Source organism: Felis catus, chromosome C2, assembly GCF_018350175.1.
Source record: "Felis catus isolate Fca126 chromosome C2, F.catus_Fca126_mat1.0, whole genome shotgun sequence".
NCBI lineage: Eukaryota > Metazoa > Chordata > Mammalia > Carnivora > Felidae > Felis > Felis catus.
The window spans coordinates 70,356,442-70,383,529 of record NC_058376.1 but is presented as its reverse complement, the minus strand read 5'-3'; the positions used below and the strand labels follow the sequence as shown (position 1 = coordinate 70,383,529).

The window sequence follows — 27,088 nt, the reverse complement described above, 5'->3', positions numbered from 1 at the left end:
CTTGGTTTGCTTCACCTCTTTTTTCTTTTTAAGATAAATTAATTTTGTTTTTTCGTAATATAAAATAACACATGCCCGTTAATTTTCATTTTTTAACTCAAGTTAATTAGAAAATAGAAGTTGAGGGAAGAAGGAAACTACAATAAACACTCTCATCACCTACTAAACTGCACTGTCAATACCCTGGCATCTACCCTTGCTACTAAGCATGGCTCACAGGACCTGCAGTGCCAGCCTCCCCCAGGAGCTTGTTGGAAATGTAGAATTTCAGGCCTCTCCACTCCAGACCTATGGAATCAGAATCTGAATTTTAACCAGACCCCTCAATGTGATTAATATGCAGATTTATACACATATTAAAGTTTGAGAAGCACTGGTATTATGTATCTTTCCAGAAGTACATATGTGTGCATCTTTCTAACAGAATATACTGTTTTGTAACCTGTTTTTAAGCCTAGTAAGCTGTGCAGTGTTTTCATTTACATCATTTTATAAGGTCACTTTCGATAACTATGATTCTACTCTGCAGATACACCATTCCCCTCTTACTACCTCTTTAATGTCTTTTTTTATATTCCCATCCTCTGAGCCATTTTTCTATTTTGTGGTTCTTGTCACTTTGTGATTATAGAACTCGCATAATTTTCCTAGATTACCTTTGTCTGGCTGCAGACGTTTTTACCCATCCCTCTTATATGTTCACAACGTGCCTTAAAGAAATTTTTTTTAGGGGCGCCTGGGTGGCTCAGTCGGTTGAGCGTCCGACTTCGGCTCAGGTCATGATCTTGCGGTTCGTGAGTTCAAGCCCCGCGTCGGGCTCTGTGCTGATGGCTCAGAGCCTGGAGCCTGTTTCGGATTCTGTGTCTCCCTCTCTCTGACCCTCCCCCGTTCATGCTCTGTCTCTTTCTGTCTCAAAAATAAATAAATTTTTTTTAAATTTTTATTTATTTTTGAGAGAGAGAGAGAGAGAGAGAGAAAGACAGGGCGTGAGTGGGGGAGGAGCAGAGAGAGAGGGAGACACAGAATCAGAAGCAGGCCCCAGGCTCTGAGCTGTCAGCACAGAGCCCAACGCGGGGCTCGAACCCATGAGCCATGAGATCATGACCTGAGCCAAAGTCGGACACTTAACAGACTGAGCTCACCAAGTGCCCCTCACAACATGCCTTTTTGTAGAGCGTTCTTTCTGTTCAAAGGTCCTGTGTTCCTTCAGCAGAGACTCCTTCCCCACCAACCTCCTAGCATGGCCAGCAAGGATTTAGAGCCTGTTTTCCCCACATAAGAACCTCTTTCTCTGCTTCCAGTGAAACCAGAACATTCAACTTAAAGATCTACATGGTCTTCCCACCCATCCCACCATCTGGTGACCAATGTATAAAGTATCTTGTAGTGCATTCACTGTATTATTACACTAGGCTTTAAAAAGATTCACACCAGTGGAAATGCTGTGTGTTGGCAGGAGTCAGTTACTCATAACAAACATCCAGGATGACAGCACTAAACTGCTTAGGAACGAAAAAAGATAATTAATTGTCCAGAAGTCATCTGGAAATTTCATTCCCCTTGAAGCCAACATCTCACGCAATCTTGACTGACCTCACTCAGTGTCAGAACATAAAGGAAGCAGGGCTTGGGAGAGGGGAATATTGCTCTGTATCTCCTCTTGGGTATGGCCACATACAGCCTATAGATGTGAGAAAGACACATTTCACAAGCTACAGACAAGAAAAAGAATGCTGTGAACAGAGATTCTGAAGGCAAGAGGAATGGAAAGATTTAAAAGGCAAAATTTTAACCATGCATTACTAATGAGCTCAGTGAGGGGGAACATGGGGATAACTGAAGGAATTTTTAAATACAACAATGTGGCCACCTAGAAAAGTCTGTAATGGGCTCAAGAGTTTTAAAAGAAGGTGTACCGGTTGGTTCAATTCTGACACTGTTTGTGACGTGTGTGTTTTTTCCATGCCACCAAGCACTTAACTCACTTCTGACATGATCTACCTGGAGACAGCATCAGATCCCACATGTTAAAGGCTCGATCCCATAAGACCGTCTCCCCTTCCTCATCAGATGCCAACTGCAAATCTGAGTGCCTGTTACCTACACTTCTGACCAACCAGCTGTGGATCAGTGTTCCCACAATACCCTCCGTGGGTTGCATTAATTTGCTAGAGTGGCTCACACAACTCAAATAGTGTACTCACTAGATCACCAGTTTATTATAAAAGGATGTAACTCATGAACAGCCAGTTGGAAGAGGCACACAGAGCAAGGCCCAAGGGAAGGTTGGGGAGTTTTTCTATGTTCTCTCCCAGGGAGCCACTCTCCCCAGCTCTCTGCATGTTCATCTGCCCAGAAGCTCTGTGAACTCTGTCTTTTTGGATTGTTATGGAGGCTTCATTACATCAGCATGATTGACTAAGTCATTGGCCATTGATGAATTCAACCTCCAGCCCCTCTCCCCTCCCCAGAGGTCAGGGGATGGGAACGGAAAATTCCAGCCCTCTAATCACATGGTTGATTCTCCTGGCAAGCAGCCCTCCATCCTCAGGCACTTTCCAAAAGTCACCTCTTTAATATAACAAAAGACACCTTTCTGTTCTCTTCACTTAGGAAATTCCAAGGGTTTTAAAAACTTTGTGTCAGGAAGGGGTAAGACCAAATATATATTTCTTGTTATAAATCACAGTATCACAGTTGGCTAAGGTTCTTCTGGAGTAAATCAGCCTCACTAGCTTAAGCAACAAAAGACAGCTTAGTGGAAGGATCCTGGGGTGTGTCATGGAATTCCAGGGTCAGAAGGAGTAAGAAGCAGGGAATTGTGGGGAACCACAGCAGCTGGAGCTTAGGGGCTTGCTTTTCAGACTACACACTAACAAGACTCCATCTTTATCTCTCACCTTCACTCTTTGCTGTGTGTGTCCATGTGCAGGCTTTCCCTCCTTCCCAGACAACATGACTGAAAATAGACTCAGCAGGCAGCTTCAAGTACATGTCACCGTTCAGCCATTTTGAAAGAGAAGGCGTGTATGCGCTCTTTCTCTGTCTCTGTCTCTCTCCCTTTCTCTCTCTCTTCACCAAATTGCAAATCCTGGGAAGGAACTGACTGATCCACTTGGATCATGTGTTTACTCCTGGACCAGTCAGCTGTAGCCAGGGATGGTGCTATAAACACAAACGTAACCCACTCTAACCACCCCCGGTGTAACCTGCACATGAGGGGTGTGAATGTTCCCAGAGAGGGGCTGCCTAAACAGTCCTGTAGTAGTTTTCATCCAAATGAGCATATAAACAAGGACAAATGTAGCTTATAGGAAAGACCAAGCCCACAATGGGCTCCCAACAACGACAGCAGCATCAACCTATGATCAAACTACAAAAAGAATAAAAAGAAAAGATAGGCTGTAAAATATCAACAAATGTCAAGGAGAAAGTAGAACTAAGAATTCCAAGTTCATCATTCAGGAGAATCTCTTCAAATAGAAAGGATAGGATGGACAAGCCTAAGACGGCACTCACTGCCTTCTGTCTCACCGCAATAAATAAACAGAACACCCACAAAACTGTAAACGTTATATTTGGTGTTTATTCAAACCCCATGCTCTTGTACATCATTATGTGGCCTCATCATAAATCCAAGGTCAGTCTTAAGTTCAAAAGATCTGTTTTAGTTCATGAACTCACTTGATAGCACATATGAGGGGAAAAAATTATGGGTTATCTTGTCCATAAGCTCATTACAAGTTCCCGGTAATAAGACCTAACTGCCAAAGAGCATTGAACATACGCTTTAAAAAAGAGGAGGGAGGTTGTATGTGTGTGTGAGTGCGTGTGTGAGTGTGTGTGTGTGTGTGTGTGTGTGTGTGTGTGTGTATGAATCACATTTGGGAAGTATAGAAAAGCACAAAGAAGAAAGTAGAAGTTTAGCCATGATTTCGCAAGGCAGCGCCAACTTCTATGAATGTTTTGGTGGATCCCCTTCCAGCCATTTATGCTCATGTGTGTGAGGTCCTCTGCTTTCAGTACACTGTTGTTTTCTCTACTGTGCAGTTGAAGCCAGTGCCACCCCACGTCTGGTCTGCAGTCTGGCAGCACCACCATGCCCCGGAATCTTGCCAGAGATCATCTCTCTTCTTGGCCCTACTCCAGACCTACAGAATTCAATCTCTCAGGCTGGGGACCAGGCATCTGTGTTCCCACAAGCCCTCTGGGTGACTCAGATGCACAGGAAAGCTTGAGAAATGCTGGTCTGTACCTTTGCTACTCAAAATGTGCTCTGTGGACCATTCCTGGACTAGGACAAGAGTAATACAAAACTGGAGAGGGAGCACCTGGGAACGTTTATGTTAATTCGATATGGCTGTGACATCCAAGCATGAAAGTTTTATTTTATTTTATACAACCAGTCCACAGGACTCCTTAAAAAATGGAGAAATGGAAGTTCATGATTGGTGCCTGTAGGGAAAGGCAGGAATTGTCAATGAGGCTGTATTTTTTTATTTGAAAACAATACCCCAAATCACCAACAAAGAAGAACTGGGCTTTGGCAGCAGATAGTTTGAGAAGCACTGGTCTACTCCATCTGTGTGTCTGTCTGTCTTTCTTTCTTTCTTTCTTTCTTTCTTTCTTTCTTTCTTTCTTTCTTAACATTTATTTCTTTATTTTGAGAGAGAGAGAGAGAGAGAGAGAGTGAGCAGGGGAAGGCCAGAGAGAGAGGGAGAGAGAGAATCCAAAGCAAGCTCCACACTGTCAGCGCAGAGCCCAAAAAGCAGGGCTCAATCTCACCATGAGATCGTGACCTGAGCCTAAATCAAGAGTCAGACGCTTAACCAACTGAGCCACCCCGGCACCCCCATCTGTGTTTCTTTTTAGACAAAACTTTTGTTCCAAGGAGGACTCTGCCACAACTGGCAGCCAGTTGCAAGGGTGGCTTCTAAAATGAGGGCCTGCTCGTTTTGCTGGAAGTGGGAAAATTTGAACTTGGCGTGGAGGGTGAAGCAGGAGTAGACTTCGGCCTTTCATTAGGAACAAAGGAAGCCACTGTAGGGTTTTAAAGCAGAGAAACGGCTTGATCAGACTTGCTCTTTGAAATGAGTGAGCAGGACTGGTCACCGGAAAGTGAGTTGGGAGGTGGTTGCCGTTGCCTGGTCAAAAGTTGATGGCATTTTAGGGTGGTGTTGGTGGGGACAAAGAAAAGTCAACAGATTCAAGAGATTTTGTTGAAAGTGAAACTTGAATACAGGTGTCAGGAGATGTGGGAGAGGATTAGCTCATTCCGTGGTTTGCCTTTGCTTCCTATATGCCTTAATACTGATGGTTTTTCAAGATAATCAGGTTTCTGTGCTATTTATTTAAATAAATGATAGGTAAGTGGTTGGATAGCTTCTATTTGCTTTTATCACACAGTCTGCTTGCTGTCAGCTCTGCGCATTACTTTGACTTTACCTGAATACCAAGAGAACATGTTTCCAGTCTTAATTTACTATAGAAAGTCTGGTTGTTGGCCCTTTTTAAACATCCTACACCTTACAACCTGGGAACACAATTTTAATTATATTTCCAAAACAACAAAAAACCAATCCGAATACTGAATAGACTTTTTCTTTTAAATGTTTATTTATTTTTACGAGAGAGCGAGAGACAGAGAGCTAGCAGGGGTAGGGCGTAGAGAGAGGGAGACACAGAATCTGAGGCAGGCTCCAGACTCTGAGCTGTCAGCACAGAGCCTGACATGGGGCTCAAACTCACGAACCGTGCAATCCTGACCTGAGGTGACGTCAGGCGCTTCACTGAGCCACCCAGGTGCCTCTGAATACTTTGTTGAAAATGTAATTTTGCTAGAAATATGCAGGTATAAAACCAATTAATTAAAATGTTAATATTGTTTATTACATATGATATGTGTGCTTACATACATGACTGCTAGTATCTGGTAGTTAAATCCAGTTTGTATGTATTCAGTGAACAACTCAGTGCCTAGCATGGTTCATGCAGTGATTCCCGAAATCTAGACTTAGTTGACCAGCAATATTTCTTATAATATAGGGTTGCCTACTTTTTATCTTATCAAGTAAGAACCTAAAACCAAATAAAGAATTTTTATATCTACTTTATCATCATCAATTAAAAAACTTTAAAAACAATATCAGTGTGGGAAGTAGTCAAGAAATGTTTCTCTATTTTCTCCATTACTTTTTTTAAAAAACAACTTTACTGGAGGCCTAATTTACACATAATAAAATGCACCCATCTTAAGTGAGAAAAAAAAAAGCAGGAAGGATAAAATCTTAGAACAGTTGTAAAACGAACAGATTCAGTTTTTGAAGACTTCATGCATCTCCTTTAGTTTTCTGTTAGTGAAAATGACATCGGGGCTGGTCTACAGGTAGAATTTGGGATCCATGCACCATTCTAGGAGTGGCTGAGAAAGGATAAGTCTTCTCAAAACAGTGTAGGTAGGGAAAGAAAAAAATTTCCCCCTCTATCCTTCTAGAACCGTACCTCCCTCCCCTCAGTAAAAGATTAGCTGGAGAAAAATAAAACCATTTTAATTATATAGCACACACAGAAGCCCCACAAAGATATGAGGCTCAAAGGCAGCCAGATATTTGATGCTTATATACCCTTCTGAGTTAAGGAAAGGGCTAGGTGTCAGGGACTGCAAAGGCAAGCCGGTGAAGGTAAGAGGAGGAAATGTTAGGTCAACAAAGGCTGCCTGGCGGGGAAGACCAGTTCTCTTTGTTGAAAAAAATGATCTTTGGTCACAGCAGCCTTCCCGGCATAGGCCCCTTTTCTAATGTAAATCTCCCTTACAAAAGGGTTACTCCTCTTTTTTTTTTTAATTGTTTTTAATGTTTATTTAAAATTTTTTTTTAATGTTTATTCATTATTGACAGAGAGAGAGAAACTGAGCATGAACAGGGGAGGGGCAGAGAGAGGGGAAGACACAGATCTGAAGCAGGCTCCAGGCCCTGAGCTGTCAGCACAGAGCCCGAAGTGGGGCTCAAACTCACCAACCGTGAGATCATGACCTGAGCCGAAGTCGGCCGCCCAACCGACTGAGCCACCCAGGAGCCCCTTTCATGTTTATTTTGTTTTTGAGAGAGAGAGACAGATAGAGGTAGAGGCAGAGGCAGAGGCAGAGGTAGACAGAGCATGAGCGGGGGAGGGGCAGAGGGGGAAGCCAACAAAATCTGAAGCAGGCCCCAGGCTCTGAGCTGTCAGACCCTTAACCGACTGAACCACCCAGGCGACCCGAGGGTTACTCCTGCTCTTTTCAGAGCTTCTCCTGTGTTGCAGTTTCTCAAAAATAATCAGCTCAAAATAAGCATGCCAACAAGGAATATTTGGGGTAGTATACTGTACTATTCTCCAACAGAGAAAATGCAGTGCTGGCCTTGAGGAGCCCTTCCTAGGGGCCCAGGAATGAAAGGTGAGGTCCCCAGCTAAGGCCTGATGATAGCTATGGGCTGGGGAGGGAATCACTCCTTCGTATGCATTTATTTATTTATTACCTCTTACCTGTGCACTTTTATCCTTTTTTAACCTGTTTAGCCTATCAGCTGATCACGGTGGTGATTGCAGCAGCAGGAGGCGGGCTTCTCCTTATTCTAGGCATTGCGCTGATTGTTACCTGCTGCCGGTGAGTGATGGGGGTTCACATTCTATTTCTCTTTGCCTGTGCTAAGCACAGGTCAGTTTTTACTCTTTTAAAGAATGGTTGGGGTGGTTCGCAGTATTAAATCATAATGTATGACTGAACCATTAAAAAAAGGAGAAAGGGAAATTCCTGATAGGTAGTGCCATTGAACAAAGAAAAGGATACCACATGGGACTTTATTTCCTTTACTAAAAGAGAATACCCAAAAGCACAAGCAACAAAAAAGTGATAGATTGGACTTCATCAAAAGTAAAAACTTCTGTGCTTCAAAGAACATTATCAAGAAAATGAAAACACAGCCCACTGAACAGGAGAAAGTGTGTGAAAGTCCTATGTCTAATAAGGGACTGTATCTAGAATATATTAAGAATTCTACAACTCAATAATAAAGATGCAACCTAATTTAAAAATGGGCAAAGAACTTGAATAGATATTTCCGCCAAACGGGATAAACATATGGCCAGGAGGCACATGAAAGAATGCTCAGTATCATTAGCCATTAGGGAAATGCAAATGAAATTGCCATTAGATACCACGTCGCACCCACTAAAATGGCTATTTAAAAAGAAAGAAAGAAAGAAAGAAAGAAAGAAAGAAAGAAAGAAAGAAAGAAAGAAAGAAAGAAAGAAAGGAGGGAGGGAGGGAGGGAGGAAGGAAAGAAAGAAAGAAAGAAAGAAAGAAAGAAAGAAAGAAAGAAAGAAAGAAAGAGAAAGAAAGAAAGAAAGAAAGAAAGAAAGAAAGAAAGAAAGAAAGAAAGAAAGAAAGAAAGAAAGAAAGAAAGAAAGAAAGAAAGAAAGAAAGAAAGAAAGAAAGAAAGAAAGAAAATAGCAAATGTTGGTGAGGATGTGGAGAGATTAGAATGCTCACACTCTCCTGGTGGAAACACAAAATGGTGCAGCGGCTTTGAAAAGGTCTGGCAGTTCCTCAGAAAGTGAAACATAGTGTTGCCATTTGACCCAGCACCTCTGCTCTGAGGTAGCTACGGAGAGAACTGAATATGTGTGTCTACACGTGTCTACACAGAAACATGTACATGAGTGTTCATAGCAGCATTATTCATAGGAGCCAAAAGGTGAAAATAACCCCAATATCTACCAACTGATGAATAGATAGACAAGATGGGATATATCCACCCAATGGAATATTATTCAACCATCAAAAGGAGCATAGTACTGACACAAGCTATAAAGTTTATGAACTTTGAAAATATTATACTAAGTGAAAGAAGTCAGTCACAAAAGACCACCTACTATATGATTCCATTTATATGAAATGTTCAAAATAGGCAAATCTAATAGAGGTCGAAAGTAGATTAATGGTTGTCCAGGGCTGGGGTGGAGGGGGAGTGGGGACTGGGGAGTAATGGCCAAGGAGTAAGGGGTTTCTTTTTGGGGTGATGGAAGTGTAAAATTGATTGTGATGATGGTTGCACAAGTCTGAATATACTACAACCACTGGTGTGTACACTTTGGGCACATTTAGAAGCAAAGATGAAGAGGGTTACCTGAGATAATTTAGCAGTAAACAATTTGTAGCAGGCACATGGGGTGAGCAGGTGCTCAGCACGAGGCTTGGCTCTGGGCCTCCTGGAAGCCAGTGTGATTGAGTTTCTACTGGAAAAGGAAGAGAAAGGAAGGAGTTGGATTCTCAGTGATTATCTATTCAGATAAGAGAAAATTATGACCTCTGATTTAGATGATTATAAATGGCAGGAATTTCTCTGACGCAACAGATGGATGGCACTTCCCAAAATAGCAAGTTATCTTTTCGGCCATTGGCATGAATGACATTTTAAGATATCCTTTACCTCTAGGAAGGCTGCAGAGAGCAGTGTACCCTAACTGCCCATTCGGGAACATGGTCCTTTGCCTGTCATTTATAAAGTTACCACCAAATCATCAAAGACAAACTATGAGTGGAAATGAAATCCTGGGTATGAGACTAGAAGCTAGAGGGATTAAACCTCAAGGAGACGTAAGTCTCATATTTGCTAAGGGTGCAGTACCAGGTAGTATAACCGCCGGGAGAAGGAGCCTGTGACCATGGGCTACAAAGGGAAGGTGACTGTGAATTAGTAAGTCATTGTTTGAAACCGGACGCCCTGCCCTCCAGGGAGCAACACAGTGGCAGGTCTGTTCTTAACGTGCAAGGAAAGACAACGCCTAAGCCACATGCTGGACATTTGGTTTTATGACCCTGAGTCATTTCATGCCTTCCCAGAAAGTTTATTTATAGGAAAGTGAGGTAAAAAGGAAGAAACTTCAGAATATCTTACCCAGGGCAAATGTAACTAAAAATGTCTGATCCTAGGCCCATTCAATAAGTGAATCACACATATTTCTTTTTTTTTTTTTTTTAATGTTTATTTATTTTGAGAGAAAGAGAGAAGGGGAGGGGCAGAGAGAGAGGGAGAGAAGATCCCAAGCAGGTCCTGTACTGTCAGCACAGAGCCTGATGCGGGGCTTGATCCCATGAACTGTGAGATCATGACTTGAGCCGAAACCAAGAGTCTGACACTTAAGCAACTGAGCCACCCAGGCACCCCGAATCACACATATTTCAACCATTTCTAGCTAGTGAACCCTCACAGGTAGAGAACTTATCCTGGGCTTTCCCTAACCTGCTGAAAGGAGAATATGTGTGGGAACTATAAACAGGTGGGCATTTTTGCAGGTGAAATATCCTGTTTTTATGGTCTGTGAAGTAGCCTCATGTGGTAAAAGGGCACTGGCTGGTGAAGCGGGAGGCCTGAACTCTAGTCCCACTTTGCTAGTAGCAAAATGTGACCTGGGGGACAAGTCTCATCTCTTTGCAAAGCCAGAACTGTCTCATCCCCAGAGCTCCTCTTTTTAGTAAATCTTGGTGTGATCTAGAAGCTTCCATGTACATTCTCGTGCTCAGGCAGGTTTGGAACCACTGGACTGAAGAATCCTAAAGGCCCTTTGGTGCCAGCATTCTGGGAATTTATGACCCTGATTTCCCTGGCTCCACGGTGAGGCAGCAACCTCTGTCCCCAGAAGAGACTGTCTGCCTCGCCGCAGCTGTGTTTGTCCTCTCTGTCCCTGGTAACCTGTCCCTTCGAGTTGGAAGACTTTTTTGTTTTGCATTTTTTTTTTTGCATCTAATTGCATTTTCACTTGTTTTAGGCAAATACTAAAAATAATAATAATGCCATTTTTCAGTGGACATCTACAGAAGAATATAATGTTAGCTTTCAGTCTAATTTACCTTCTAAAATAATAGAACGTGCTTTCACAGATATCATTTCTTTACAGAACTTATTCATTTAAATTTCCAAATGTTTTTCATTCCACAGAAAGAGTAAAAATGACATAAGCAAACTCATCTTCAAAAGTGGGGATTTCCAAATGTCTCCCTATGCTGAGTACCCCAAGAACCCTCGCTCACAAGACTGGGGCCGAGAAGCTATTGAAATGCATGAGAATGGAAGTACCAAAAACCTCCTCCAGATGACGGATGTGTATTACTCGGTGCGTATCCCTTTGCCTGGTGCAGCTCAGGCTTGAGTTCCCTCTGACGATTCCCTCTGGACTGTGTTTGGTGGTAAAGACGCTACCAGTCAGTTGAGGGTTAAAGAGAATGGTGGCATGAGCCTCTTATTTACATAATTTAATATTCAGTTTACTTACGATCTATTTGCATGGTGTCTATTAGTTTTGACATCAAGATATAAAGGATATTTCCACAGAACACCTTACTTTCATGGGGTCGTAGCAGTAACCCTTCTTGTTACGGAATTTGCTTTTAAGTTATAAGATTGGAAACTGAGAGAAAATTCAGTGACATTTAGCCTGTGGCCCTTGCACATGCTTTACCTCCTGTGGTACGGGTAGTTAAAACTGGGGGATTAGAAACAGGTATAAAGAGAACAATTCAATGTCATCCTCAACAAGCACTTCTCAGAGGTTTAGAAGAGTATTCACTCAGTAGGTCTTCAATAATTGACTGCACCCAGCCCTGGACTGCATCATTTGGAAAGCTGGTAGACTACCTTGAACCCTTGCTCCTTCTGTCCCGCATTGAATAACCCCTGTCTTATTCCCATGTGCTGCCTGGTTCATTTCACCATCGCGCTGCCTCAGCCCTCCAGCAAACACAACCCTGAGCTGAAAAGTAAACAGACATAGGTGACCTCTCATCCCATGTAGACCCTTTTGAGGTAGCAATAAACATGAAACCTTGCCCTGTTGGAACTTAATAGCACTAGGCAATCCTGTGACAGAAGTCACAACGCCTCTGGTTACTATGGGGACTAACCGTGAGGGTTCAGACTTTGGATGGGAGGGGTTCACGCTAAGGATGCTGTTGTTAACAGTGGACCCTTTGAAGAACTTGAAACTGGAGGAAGAACAAGGGGAATAAGGGGAAAAATAAACACAGACACAAACAGCGCTAGTTGAAATGTTCCCACTGATGTTTCTGCATAAGTGCTTTGCTTCCTTCTCAGTCTGGGAACTCCTTTTACTCTAATAACTGCAGCCATGTATCTGCAGATATCTGCTAACCAAGCAGGGGGCTTACCCAAGTGTGCCCGCACACTTGCACATTTTACTAGGGACTCTTCACCCCAGCGTGGTGAGATCACATAGGGACAAACAGACCCGTGGTGTCGTAGGACCAACTCCTCTTCGTTTCCATGGAGTTAGCTAAAGAGTTGCCTTAAATAGATATCATCAGGAACTTAGACCAGCCCCATCTGCACATCGGAAATGGGCTGAGCAGTCTGTAGAAGCAGGGCCTACGCTTATGGCGTGAAGCAGCTTGTCACCTGAGAAGGCTGTCCCTCACAGTGGTCTCAGGTGTACTTTGGGCACCCCTAGGATTCATGTTCATTATATGCCGTATCCAGTGTTTTCTTTCTGCCAGGCAAGCATTTTCTCCTGGTGGTCCTCAGTGGGGCCTCCTCAGAGTAGCCATGTCATTCCTTGGGGGCTTCTTTTGCACATCAGCTAGGTAGTCACGATGCTGTCAGCTAGGATCTGGTCAGAGACACCCGAGAATCACTGTTGGCCTCCCGCTCTGAGGTACTCACTCCACCTTTGACAGCTGGTCCTATGACCTTGCAAAAGTCAACTCCCCATTCATGGCAGAGACAGTAGTGTTCTGCTAAATGCCAGGGAGGATTTAAAGCCATTGTGGTCTACAGAGACAGACACACCTGGTAATAATCAAGTAATAATCTTGATAATTAGCCCAGGTCTTTTCCTGTGTTGGTCTAAAATCGCTGGGCTCCCCTTGATAGTTTTTTTAATCTCCTTGTAAAATATAGGCAGGGGCACCTGGGTGGCACAGTCAGCTAAGTGTCCAACTCTGGATCTCAGCTCAGGTCTTGATCTCAGGGTCATGAGTTCAAGCCTGCACTGAGTTCCATGCTGGGCATGAAGCCTACTAAGAAAAAGGAGAGGAGGGGAGGGGAGGGGAGGGGAGGGGAGGGGAGGGGAGGGGAAGGGAAGGGAAGGGAAGGAAGGAAGGAAGGAAGGAAGGAAGGAAGGAAGGAAGGAAGGAAGGAAGGAAGGAAGGAAGGAAGGAAGGAAGGAAGGAAGAAAGAAAGAAAGAAAGAAAGAAAGAAAGAAAGAAAGAAAGAAAGAAAGAAAGAAAGAAGAAAAGAAAGGAGAGGGAGGGAGGGAAAGAAGAAAGAGAGGGAGGGAGGAAAAGAAAGAGAGAGAGGAAGGAAGGAAAGAGGGAGGGAGGAAGGAAGGAAGGAAAGAAAGCAAGAAAGAAAAGAAAGAAAAAATGAAATATAGGCAAAAGTATCCCAGGGTTCACAAAAGGAGGGCCTGGAAGGTCCTGACTTCTGGGTCGGGCCCTGCTCTGCTGTGTTTAGCTGCCTCCATCGTAGGTTTGTTAAAACATAGCATTACTCTTTTTTTTTTTTTTAATTTTTTTTTTTAACGTTTTTATTTATTTTTGAGACAGAGAGAGACAGAGTATGAACAGGGGAGAGGCAGAGAGAGAGGGAGACACAGAATCCGAAACAGGCTCCAGGCTCTGAGCTGTCAGCACAGAGCCCGACGCGGGGTTCGAACTCACGGACCATGAGATCATGACCTGAGCCGAAGTCAGACGCTCAACCGACCAAGCCACCCAGGCGCCCCAGAACATAGCATTATTCTTAAAGAAACAAAACCACACACACATTAAATTAGATCCATGAATAATAAATTGACTTTTTTCCTTTTCTTTCTGACCACCAGCACACAGGTGTAAGGAATCCTGAACTTGAACGAAATGGACTCTACCCGGCCTACACTGGACTGCCGGGGTCACGGCATTCGTGCATCTTCCCTGGACAGTATAACCCATCTTTCATCAGTGATGAGAGCAGGAGAAGAGACTATTTCTAAGTGCGGAAGAGAGAGGGAGGGCCCACTGCTCTGAGCAACTTGCGGGATCTCGGCTGCTCAGAGTACTGTACCAGGGGGGCCCGCGAATACTGGCTGCTCCCAGGACTCGCGGAGCCACATGTGAATGGCAAGCAGGAAGCGGGACAGGCGTGAGGGGCGTAACCACAGTGGAAGGAGACGGATGGATGCGGGGACGTGGAACTGAGGGCTGCTTGTTAGGCACCTTCACTGTTACTGTGAACGTGAACGTGGGCCGGTACCAGGAGTCTCTGAGTTCAGCAGCCGCCACTGGCCGAGGGCTGACTGTTAGCCAGGCACATGGTCAGGCACCTTCACCAGGACCTAGCCTTTCCTCAGTTTGCACTTTAGTAAATTGGATAGGGAGGTCTCCTTTTGGATTTGTTTCAAGACTGTTCCAGAAAGAAGGCCTCTCTTCCTCAGACACTTCCATAGGCCTCAGTTGGGTGGTGGTTAATTTACGGCAGAGCACTGGCTCTTTTGTTGTGTTCCTGCCCAGTATCTATATGCTCAACAACAGATGACGATGATAAACATACCGCTAAGGTTTGGAGATGCTGTAGGGGAACATACAGTATTTTCGTGGGCTTCTAAGTCTCCTGCAGTTTCCAAGCCCGCCCTCAAAATGAGGAATTGAAATTTATGAGGCACAGCACACACTCCACTTTGTTTTTTAATCAAGGTGACACGTTTATTTAGGAGTATTTTTTCCCTCTGCGGTTACATCCCACTTTTTCAAATAAGTCTGGATCCGGGCAAAACAAGCTCCACGTGGGTTTCAGTAGAGGCGCCCCCTGCCTGTGGTGAGGCCCAGCAGGCAGCAGTGGGCACAGGCACTGGGCGAGGGCCCTGGTGGGGGACTCTCAGAGCTGGAGGCGGTGGGGTGCTTCTCGTCCCTGAGCGCCTCGCCCCCCACCTTTGAGGCCCAAGTACTATGTGTATGCAGTAGAAATGGAGAGCAGAATGCAGATTGGGTCTGAGGGGCATTCCACCACTAATGGAAAAGCAGCCTGATGGAGTCCCCGCAGCTGAACGTGGTGAAAGGAGCAGGCTGATGGGGCACGTTCAGTTTCCTGAAACCCAGTGCTTTGGGAAGCCATGTGGGTTCCTGAGGAAGCCTAGGGAGCTGGGATAGAGCCACACGTCCCGTCTGTGAGTCTGCTTCCTTACTAGTGCAGCCTTCTTTGATTGTATCCCAGATCTTGTCCACTGACTCAGTGCGAACTTTCAACCAACTGCTCAAAGCTGTTTATTCACTGAATAACTTATTTTCACTCATGCGGTAATTTGTACCTCTTTATACTACTGCATGGTTCCCTCCAGAAACATCATTTAAGTCAGCATTGGAGAGCTAAAGACTTGTGGCCAGTTAAGGAGTTGAGAGTTTGCCTTTGGGAAGGAAATTCCACCTGTCTTATTTATTATGCCTGCGAGATGGGTCCTGGGAGGAGGGGGCGTACCCCGTACTCAGCGTCTTTAACTGCTGCTTGGGGAACTGCAGTTGTTCTCATCATCTGCTTTTGAAACATCCTGTTTTGGGATGAGAACACAGTGGCAAAAAAGAATTGTTCCCATCCTGAAGCTTGGAGCTCCGTGGCACCTGCATTTATGGAAGCGGTGTAGCCTTGGGGGACAGTTCAGTCTTGGGTGTGGTTGTTTTCTCAGAGTTCTCTTTTTAGAATGCATCTCATCCTTATTCTTATATAATCCTCGTCCTAACAGTCTTAAGTGTCAACTCCTGTGTCCCGGGGTCTCCACGAGCCAGGAACACAAATCAGGTGTGATGCTTCTTAGTCGTTAAATTGCACTCATCTCCCGAGAAACGCAAACAATTCTGTTTTTGTCAGTGGATGCCGACTTAAAATTTCAGAGCATCACCTTTCAGAGTCCTTGGGTCTTGGATCTCTCTGGGGAAGCAAACAGCCCTTTGTGCCTCCTGGCCTTGCATCTAACTGGAGAGCTCTGAGCCCCTGCACTCCGGCTCACCGTAGCCGACAGGCTTGGCTGTCTCGCGAGTAGCCTAGCTTCCTGGCTCTCAATATTGATCCTTGCTCCTCCCAGGGACCCAGAGCCATGGCGGGGAGCTATTCCTAGGCTTACTCAGCTAAGGGTGTTGGATGACATCACAGCTGACAAATCATCTCCTGTGTCAGGACTAGAAGCTAGAAGTTACATAAAATGAAGTGTTCTGTCTCAAAAGCATTCTTGGGAAGAATCCCAAAGTCCAGAAAACAGTGTCCTGTGAGTTCCAAGAATGCTTTCCTGTGAGTACGTTTTGTGCACATGAAATGGATTAAGAATATTGTTTTTCATTTACTGTGAAAAAAGGAGGACCCGTACAATGTTAAGTTCATATGTATCTCATTTCTAGGAGGCTGTGGGGTTGGAGAAAGTGTATCTCAAAAGCGTGAGGGTCTAAGAAGGTATGCAAACAGCATGATTGTTATCCGGTGCCAGCTGCCACCCTGAGTGAGGAAGGGAGAGGCTGGCTTTGCCCCGGCCTGGGGTTAATACCTCCTAAAGGACCCTGCCTGGGCCTAGGGCAAACAACCAATAGGACAGCAGCAGCTGCTGGATTGAAGGGACAGGGCTGGGGGCACCCCTGGCAAGCAGAAGCTCTCAGCTCCCATATAGGTGCTCGGTATCAGCCCCTGTACCTGGGATGTGTGATCCGTGCCCATAGAAATACCATGGTCCTGCCTCCCTGGGGCCCCACAGCTAGGGGAAGGTGGAAGGGAAAAGTGACACTTAACTGCTCTTGAGAGGCTTAAACTTCTGCAGGGAGAGCTGACAATAGAAACCATGCATCCTGTAGCAAGTGGAAGCACTTTGCTGGGACTCTCAGAGCAGGGTGGGACTCACCTGCCAGCCACTTGGCAACTGGAGTTTTGTTTAAACTCCAGGGGCTCTTATTTCTCCTGTCTTTTCCTCTCTGCCCCATGAGTCAGCCCAGGACACTGGAGACAACTTAAGAAGTCTACCTGTCACAGCCAGAATCTCTGGTGGTTCCCACTATGGCCAGGCTCTGTGCAACGTCCCTGGCCTCACTCACCACACCCTTGTGAAGTATGCATGAGAGTGTCTGTTTCTTGTACGTGTGAACTTCCAGAGAGGAAAAATATCTTGCCTTGGAGAGCCAGGATTCAAACCCTTCTCCCTGCCTTGCCATCATGGTGAATGCCTCGCTGTCTAAGTGTACCTTAAATGTCAAAGAGGGCTTGAGAGACTGGGCTTAAAATATACTTAAGAAAAAATAAATAACCTTAATATTATTAAGCATTAACTAAACTAATGAGATGAAATGCAAAAAAAAAAAAAAAAAGGTTGAATCCTTTTGGAAAAAGTCCTTTCGGGTTTGTTATTGCATATATTTCTTGGACACTTGAGGTCATCATTAATAGCGACTGGCTTGTGCTTAGCAAGAAGCATACTGGTGCGTGGCTTTGAGTGTAGGAAGGGTAAGGCAATGACCCAGGTTTCTGACAAACACAGCCAGACTTAGATGTCCATCTCAGGGCTGTTTGGCCTTGTTCCCATGGTAAGGCTATGGCTCCCACATACTGGAAGCACATTTTTGTGAACGTTATCAGAAATTGGGAACATATTCAGTTGAATGTCTTAAATGCTGACAAATCTTCCTTCTTTGACGAAATTTTATTTTCAGAAGCAGCTAAGTCATTTAGAGCCAAAATTGTTGAATGGGTAGTGTAATCAAGCTGGCTGATAGCATTTGAAATTATAAACAAAGATGTGAGTATTAAGCTCTTCAAGAGGTAATTCTTAAGAAGTTGGCCCAAACAGAAGGGCAGCATCTTTGCAAGACAAGGCAGGATGGCTGCCAGAGAAAATGTTTTTGAAGGACGATATTTTTCGGATGTCAAAGTTCCCAGAGCAGGCACATTAGGGTCATCCCTCACACGTGGCTTTGTGGGGCCTCCATGAAGCCATCTTGCCCACTGGCGAAGTGCCCAGGTGCACGGTAACTCTGGGAACTTTGCCTGAAGAAGCCAAAGCTGAGCATTCTAGTTGCTCCTGGCTTAGGTCAGCCCAGTGTACCCCAAAGTAGGGTTGAGACCCATAGTTCTAAGATACTTACACTGATTTCAAAGCAAGAGTACTTCTTTGGAGACAGAAAGAATACAAAGTTCAGTATTTTCTATCTTTAAAACTGCCCTTAATATCAAAGATATTTTTCTATGTGAAGACTTGTGTGGAGTTAAAAGGGACCTGTCCTTTCCTCCTTCTTGACAAAGCATCATTCTGAGGCTCTCATGTGCCTTTTTGGAAGAGAGATATGGTTTTGTAGAATTGTCTTTTGAGTATGTGTTCTGTTTTTCTTTTTTTCTTTTTTTTCTTAAATCCCCAGAGAAGGAAACTGGTTAAAATACTAGAAACATCAAAGTATTAAATGTCAGTGAAGTTGTTGTGCTAAAATATCTTTTCAATAGTGTTATAATCCATCCTAGTTGGTGTCAACTGCTCACAGAACAGCCTGTGAAACCAAAGGGGACAATTAAGGTTTACAAAGAGACAGGTCTTAGACCAGCTTTGTCCCCTCTGCATTTTTCGAGAGGCTTTCAAAGGATCTGCATATTAGATTCTGGTTTTATATGTATTTTTGGACATGCACTGCAGGTGCAGAGGTCTTGTGTAGGAAGGATGGGACTGGACAGAAGTGGGATGGAACCAGGTCTGCCTGGGAAACTAACACAGATTTCTGTATTACCTTGGCCTGTTTCTTTAAAAAAAAAAAAAAGATGTCTTTCATCCTGGGTTGCTGTGAGTTTTGTTACTGTTTGTGTCGCTGGATTTATGGTTAAATGAAGCATGTAGCTGGGATATGAACTTCTTGAGTTTTCACATTGTCCCGAGTTTCTTTTTGCAAACCTTTAAACCTTAGCCCCTGGTTGATTGTGTTAAAACCATTATGAGAATGTTATTTAAAGTTGTATTATAATTGCAACCTCAACTAATTATTCAGTACTGTAGCAGCAAAGTATTATTTGTAAGAATTTGGTTATTTTTATACTTATACCTACTTTAAGTCTGGCGTTCTAGTCAGTAAATGATGCAATAAAATGAATATCATTTTCCTTGTGTGTTTTTCTCATACGAACAAGCTAATTAGACCAGAGTACAGCGAGTTACCCTTCACAAGTTAACAGTGGGACTGTGCAGTGAACTCTTGCATGGCAAATCTAGGGATTGAGTCATTTCTGTATCCTCAGTGCCCAGCACAGTGAGGAAAGACACTTTTGATGATGGGTGGATGGACAGTCACACTGACCTAAATGATAAAAAGCCTACTTCAGGTATAACACCTGCTTTTGTTTACCTTACTTTTCTTTCTGTGGATTGGAGAGTTTAGGTAACCAATTCAGATGTTAAACATTTCCTCCTGAATGGCCCCCTCCACCACCCCAGGCCAACTCTTCCCATCTTGGAGGGGGAAGGGCTATAAGCATATCTGTGCTCTGTGGCAGGGAGAATTCGTGGAACTTGAAGAGATGGGCCATGAGCCTGAGCCTTGCCCTTACGCTGGCCAGTGAATGTGGCTGCCTGGCTAGATGTATGTTCATTAATTATTTGCTTCCTTCAGTGCCTTTCATGACAGGGATGGATGACCCTCTTGGATGCTTTATGACAGAAACGTTGGGCACTAGGAGAGGCTAATAATGGCAGCTTGGTGCATGATGGTGAACTTCGGGCAGACTAGATCAGGGTTGCAGTCCCTCAAACATCTCAGAATGGAGATGACCAGCAGCACTCTCCTGTCCTGACCCGGCTCCCCCCAACTCCGCTTTCCCAGGCCACCCCAACCGAGATCTTCACAGGAGCCCAGGACTGACCCCTCTCTTTTTCCTACCCAGCTCAGCCAGACGTGATAAACATCATGGCGTTTTCAGACCCACTCACCCCTGGTATCTGTTTGGGACCTAAAACGGGTCCAACGCTGTCCACTGACAAGCTGGCCGGAGCGCTTGCCCTTCTTGTGCATCTGACCCGGGAATGTTGTGCCTCCACCTCAGGCATCGATTTGCCAGTAAGTAAAGACCTAAAAAATATCTGTAAAAGGACTTCACCAATGTACACGGAGTTGTTCCAGTTGCTTGGGAAGTGACGAAAGGTAAGGGGCATAATCTATAGATTAGATAGGCCAGAGTCCTTCTGTATGGGGTACTAGATGGCCAAGATATCTCTGACATCCCCAGAACTGGGTTGTGGCATCATGCAACCATCTCACTCAGCAAGCATGAACTCCAGAAAGAAGAGAGATGCCAGGAATAAAGACACTTGTTGATTTTTATTGCCCTCATAAAAACTTAAAGTACCATCAGAAGACCTGGGCTCTGACCACTGGTAAAGACATTCTCTAAATGTCACGGCTGTTTGTCCCAGATCATGATGTCAGACCGAAGTTGATTCATTAGTAACTGGTCCCAAAGACCTTGGACTTGCTGTCAAAGTATTGACAATTCCCTTCCCCGTCCCTCCACCTGCTCCCCATATCATGAAGGGATTAATGAGTGCAAAATTGTAAACTCTAGGGGTGGGAATGGAGCCTGTCCTATTGAATATTATATGTTCAGTGCCTGGCGCCTAACAGGCATTTGCTAAAACACAATGAGTGAATAAGTGGGAAGTTGAAACATTGCAACAGGAGAAATACACTGAAGTTGGAGGTCCTGGAGACTTAGTCGCTCCAGTAGCTGCAGGCTGGAGGCTCCATGATAGCAAGTACGCACACGGCTGTGACACACACTGAACAGGAACCCTTAGCAAAGATCTCTTGTAGCAAAGCCCAAGCAGGGCTTTAAAGATGCGCCAGGAAGCCCTTTGCCTGGTGGATTGTGGAACAATGGTATGATGAAATACTACTCAGCAAAGAAAAGGAACCAACTATCGCAGCAGGCAGCACCCCTTGCGAGAGTCTCACAACCATTGTGCTAAGTGAAAAGAGCCAGACATAAAAGCCTTCATACTGTATAATTCCATCTATATTACATTCCAGAAAAGACAAAACTGTGGGGACAGGAAAACAGATGAGTGGTTGCTTGGAGCTAGGGAGGGGCATTTCTGCTGTTCTCTAAACATTTCCAGCTTTCCTGCTTCCAGGCACATGGTAGGATGCACTTCCCGCCTCTTTTCAATTAGGGCCATGTGACTTGCTTTGACCAAAGAAGTGTGAGTGGAAGTGAAATGTAACACTTCTGGGAAGACCCTTTAAGAGCCAGTGTGTAAGGTTCACTCCTCTTGTCTCAGCAGTCATGGAAATACATGTTGAAGTGCAGCCACTACTGTTGGCCTGGGACCCTGGCTCATCGGGCTTAGAGATACCCTTTTGCTTTGTTACATACTGAGATTTAGGAGTCATTTACTGCAGCATTACCTGGTCCATCCTGACCAGCACAGCACTCTAAAATTAACACTAGTGACTGATGTTTACATGAATTGCTTGGTCACTAGTTCGATGCCGTGGAACATTTATGATTATCATTGAAATTGTCCAACTAAGTGATTTTAGGTTTGTGTGATTGTTTTTTTGTCTTGTTTTTTAGCAGGTCACATTAGAGACCTTCAATAGTGGCTAATATTTTTTAAGCCCGATGCTTGAAACTTTGTGATATGGATGAGCTTTTGAACCAGAATGACCTAGGTTTGAAACAGTTTATTAGCTGTGAGATCTTGATGAATTTTTTGACTATTTGGATCATTACTTTCCTCCTCTATGAAATTAGAAATAATGATATCCTAATTCAGAGGTATGTTGAGAGATTAAATGATAGGATGTCTCTAAAGTGTATCTGAATGGGGTGCCTGAGTGGCTCAGTTGGTTGAACCTCTGACTTCAGCTCAGGTCATGATCTCACAGTTCATGAGTTCAAGCCCCATGTTGGGCTCTCAGCTGTCAGTGTGGAACCCACCTCAGATCCTCTGTCCCTCCCTCACTCTCTCTTCTTCCCTTGCTTCAAAAATAAAAACATTTCAAAAAGTTGCCAGAAAAATAATAAAGTGCATCTGAACAATAGGATGCATTGTTTACCTCTGGGCCTGGGACAAAGCTGGCATTGAGTAGATGTGTTTCACAGGCTCCACGGTAGGTGTGCTTGAAGCAGCTGTCTTGTTCAGATAAAGCTAGAATATTAGTTCCTCTGCCTTTTCCTCCTGCTTACCTCACAGCTGCCAAATCCCATCGTCAGGCATTATCACGATGATGTCAATAAGACAAAAGTTGTTTTGCACAATACAGTACGTTATTCTCCACGGGGAACTTGATCTATATTTAGCCCAGCGATGACTCAAGAAATTGAGGAACAAAGTCCATCTTAATTGTCACTCCACACCCAGCATCCCAACCATAGATTCTCAGCTTCCTTACTTCCTTATTGGTTGATTCACCTTTCACATTGAAACTCATTCCTTTCTAAAGACCAAGGGATTGGAATATAGCCATCCAAACCTGGGAAAGCAAGAATGGGGTCATCTTTGCTCACAGAATCTTTGAATATGAGACCTGGAGAGCATTTCGGTGAGGTCTAGGCCAGTGGTGTACAAAACCTGCCCTTGGAGAGGAGCTGGGCCAGGAAGAAGTCATCACTGGGCTGAGGCCAATGCATGAAATAAGTAGTGAGTTTTTCAAAAAGCTAAATTTGTTCAATTTAAACGTGGTATCTTTGGGGCATCAGGGTGGTTCATTTGGATAAGCGTCCGACTCTTGATTTCAGCTCAGGTTGTGATCTCACAGTCTTGAGATCAAGCCCTGCGTCAGGCTCTGCACTGAGTGTGGAGCGTGCTTGGGATCCTCTCTCTCCCTCTCTCTCTCTCTGCCCTTCTCCTGTGTGTGCATGCACATGCACACTCTCTCTGAAAATAAACATTAAAAAATTTTTTTAAATAATAAATATATTTTTAGGAGATAATATCCTTTCTACTTTTTTAGTTATAAAATGACCTTTATTTTATGAAACAATGGTGATAGCAAATGGTAGTTTGTTCGTTCTTTCTTTCTTTCTTTCTTTCTTTCTTTCTTTCTTTTTTTTTCTTTCCATTTTTGTGCCCACACTTAGCAAGCACCTCTGTATCCATTTCCTCCACATCACTAGTTTGGGACATAGCACTAGTTTTTTTGTTTTGTTTTGTTTTGTTTTTTTACACGTTTGAATCTGAGAACCACTGACATATTCCAGCTAGGCCATTTTATGAAAGAAGAAATGAAAGCCCTATGAGCCTGAGTTACTTTTCCCAAAGTTTCCTATTGTCCCTGGTTGTTGTCCAAGAAAGAAGCATCATCACACAGTGCTTAAAAGAGTACAGGCTTCAGAGACAGATCTGGATACAAATCCTGGGCCCCGATGAGCCACTCACTAGGATAGGGTCTTGACAAAGCTGTGGCATTCCTCACATCTTAGTCGTCATTGGGTATTTTTTCCATTTTTAAAACTAGGTTAGTGTCAAGTATAAAAACGAAGTCCTTTTCAAAAGGACAGAATCAAGCTGGTCTCAGACTTCACAGCAACACACAAAGCTTGAGGACAATGAAGCAATATCTACAAAGTTATTTATTTCATCATGAAAGCAATAGGGAGGGGTTGTATAAAAGAAAATATTTCAGGGAACCCAGCACCCAAAAAATTATTCCATGGTGAAGTCCAGCCAACCAGGAGAAAAATCAAAATCCTGAATTTAGGAATGGAGAAGCCATGAGGGTAAGTATTGAAACTGTTTAACTATAGACCTAAGAGTGAAGAAAAATAATTAAAATTTAGGAGTAGAATATAAAGCTTACAAAACCCCGGCAAAGTAAAAATACAATGTAAGTAACAAAAACACGACGTATACAGGAATGAGATGCTCTTTCCCTTACTTTTCAGAGCAGGTGGATCAATCCATACTGTCTGAAGTTAAATAATAAGTTTTTAAAAACTATGTCTTATGGGTTTTCACAGTACAGGCATATCTCATTTTATTGCACTTTGCTTTATGGTGCATTGCAGACGTTACATTTGTTACAAATTGAAGGTTTGTGACAGTCCTGTATTGAGCAAGTCTACAGGCCCCATTTTTCCAATAGCATTTGCTCGTTTCATGTCTCCCTCACATTTTGGTAATTCTCGCAATATCTCAAACTTGTTCATTATTATGCGGGTTATGGTGATCTGTGATCAGTGACCTTTGATGTTACTATTGTAATTGGGGGCGCCATGAACTGAGCCCATATAAGACAGCCAATTTGATAGAAAAATGTGTGTATTCTGACTGCTCCACCAACCAGCCATTCCCCCAACTCTCTCCCTCTCCTTGGGCCACCTGATTCCCTGAGACACAGCAGTATTGAAATCAGGCCAGTTAATAATCCTACAGTGGCCTGTAAGTGTTCAAGTGAAAGGAAGAGTCACGTGTCTGTCACTAAAGCAAAAGCTAAAAATGATTTAGCTTAGTGAGGAAGACCCGTCGAAAGCTGAGACACGCCAAAAGCTACGCCTCTTGCACCAGTTAGCCAAGTTGTGAAGGAAAGTTCTTGAAGAAAAGAAAAAGTACTACTCTAGTAAACACACAAATGATGACAAAGCCTTATTGCTGATAGGGAGGAAGTGTTAGTGATCTGGATAGAAGGTCAAACCAGACACAACATTTCCTTAAGCCAAAGCCTAATCCAGAGCAAGACTTTAACTCTCTTCAATTCTGTGAAGGCGGAGGAGGTGAGGAAGCTGCAGGGGAAAAGTTGGAAGCTAGCAGAGGTTGGTTCATGAGGCTTAAGGAGAGAAGCCATCTTCATAACAGAAGAGTGCAAGGCAAAGCAACAGGTGCTGATGCAGAAGCTGCAGCAAGTTATCCAGAAGATCTAGTTCAGGTAATTAATGGACGTGGCTACACCAAACAGATTTTCGCTGTGATCAGAACAGCCTTCTGTTGAAAGAAGATGCCATCTAGGACTTTCATAGCCTGAGAGAAGTCAATGCCTGGCTTCAAAGTTTCAAAGGGCAGGCTGATTCTCTTATTAGGGGCTAATGCAGCTGGTGACCTAAAGCTGAAGCCAGTGCTCATTTGCCATTCCCGAAATCCTAGGGCCCTTAGGAATTGTACTAAATCTATTCTGTCTGTTTCTATAAATGGAACAACAAAGTGTGGATGACCGCACATCTGTTTACAATGTGGGTCAGTGCATATTTTAAGCATACCATTGAGATCTACTGCTCAGAAAAAAAAAAGATTCCTTTCAAAATATGACTGCTCATTGTCCATGCACAGTGTCACCCAAGAGCTCTGATGGAGGTCTCCAATGAGATTCGTGGGGTTTTTTTTTTCTTGTCTGCTAACACAACCTCCATTCTGAACCCGTAGATCAAGGAGTAATTTCCGTTTTCAAGTGTTATTATTTATTATAGCTGCCAGAGGTATATCAACCACCATTCTGATCAGTCAGCAGCCATCAACATCAAGGCAAGACCCTCTGCTCGCAGAAAGATTATGCCTCGCTGAAAGCTCAGGTGATGGCCGGTATTTGTTAACCATACAGTATTTTTAAATTAAGGTATGTGCATTTTTTAGATATAATGCTATTGCTCACTTTACAGATTACAGTGTAGTGTGAGCATAACTTTGTGTGAGCTGGGAAGCCAAAATATCCATTTGAATCGCTTGATTGTGATACTGGCTTTATCACAGTGGTCGGGAACTGAACCTGCAATACCTTCAAGGTGTGCCTGACTTTTCATCTTTATCTCGAAGGAGTGTTTTGGGAAATAGTATCTCTTGTAGTAAAGAAACATTTTTTAAGTTTAGAAATTATTTCATCTTCGCCTCAGTTGATTTTTTGTCTGTTAATTCAAATCAAAAACGAAATGTCTTGTTCCATTTGAAAAAAGGAATCTATATTATGAGCCCATGCTTATAAAATTATATCTATCCATCTATGTACTTCCACCCATTCTCTCTCTCCAGTCTACATGCGTGGACAGGGGTATCTCACGTGGCATCCACAAAATGTTAACGCTGGTCATCAGACTGTGGGTGGCTTTTCCCTTCGTCCTCATGCTTTCCTATGTTGCTTGAATTTATCTTAACAAGGATGAGGCATTTTCATAAAAAAATTATTAATTTAAAAAATAAGATGAGGATGGGGCACCTGGTGACTAAGTCGATTAAGTGTCCGACTCTTAATTTTGGCCCAGGTCATGATCTCACAGTTCATGAGTTCAATCCCTGCATCAGGCTCTGTGCTAACAGGGCAGAGCCTGCTTGGAATTCTCTCTCTCCCTCTCTCTCTGCTTCCCCCCGCACTGGCATGCACACGTGCTCTCTCTCTCTCACAAATAAAATAAATAAACTTAAAAAAAATAAGATGAAGACAATATATAATTTACAGAATTGTTGAAAGAATATATGTACGTATACCATATATAGTGATGTGTGCGCTTATATGTACACATATACATACACACACAAACACAGACACAAACCTATATGGCCTAGCACACGTCCTGGCATGTTGTAGGTACTCAATGCCAGGTGCTGTTATTATTGCTTTCTTGGAGAGAAGAAGACACTTACATCCTGACTGTAATAATCTCCTGTATTAGCTGGGATTCTTAGTTGCAGAGGTGGGCATCCATTCTGTTTGGCTTTTTAAAGGACAGCAGGTGGCTCACAGAACTCCAGGAAGAACTCAGAAGATCTGCAGATAGGAACGATGGCCATGTCACCCTGCAGGAGCACTCCAGTAAGGACAAGCCCACTGCCAACGCTGCTCTGCACAGACCCCACACCTCTGACCATGGAACTGAGGCAGGATGCTGGCGCCTCAGTTTCTGCTGACCCCAAAAGCCAGAAAGTGGACTCATCTGGTGCTGCTTCCTTTCGTTTCTCTCTTCCAAATACAAGTCCTGTGCAGATGCCTCTGGTTTACGGCAAAAAGTCGGAGGCCTGCATCCTAGAGATAGGAGAAGCTGCAAAAGCAAGGTGTTGGCTTCTATCTTGGAAACACAGGACTCATGATGGAGGAGACCCTCACATACACGAAGGTGATCAGAGATAGACAGCCTGA

At 43.7% G+C, this 27,088-nt stretch overlaps 1 protein-coding gene across 2 annotated transcripts in view; it reads left to right on the top strand.

Annotated features, from left to right (window-relative positions):
- Positions 1 to 19,136, top strand: part of HEG1 (heart development protein with EGF like domains 1) — a 90,525-nt gene extending 71,389 nt beyond the window's left edge. For both annotated transcript variants that reach the window (XM_045037045.1, XM_045037046.1), the window contains exons 16-18: positions 7,555 to 7,642; positions 10,977 to 11,151; positions 13,876 to 19,136. In XM_045037045.1, the coding sequence (XP_044892980.1) occupies positions 7,555 to 7,642; positions 10,977 to 11,151; positions 13,876 to 14,025 (413 nt within the window). In that variant the 3' untranslated portion in view covers positions 14,026 to 19,136. The remainder of the gene's footprint in view (positions 1 to 7,554; positions 7,643 to 10,976; positions 11,152 to 13,875) is intronic.
- Positions 19,137 to 27,088: the final 7,952 nt, after the last annotated feature.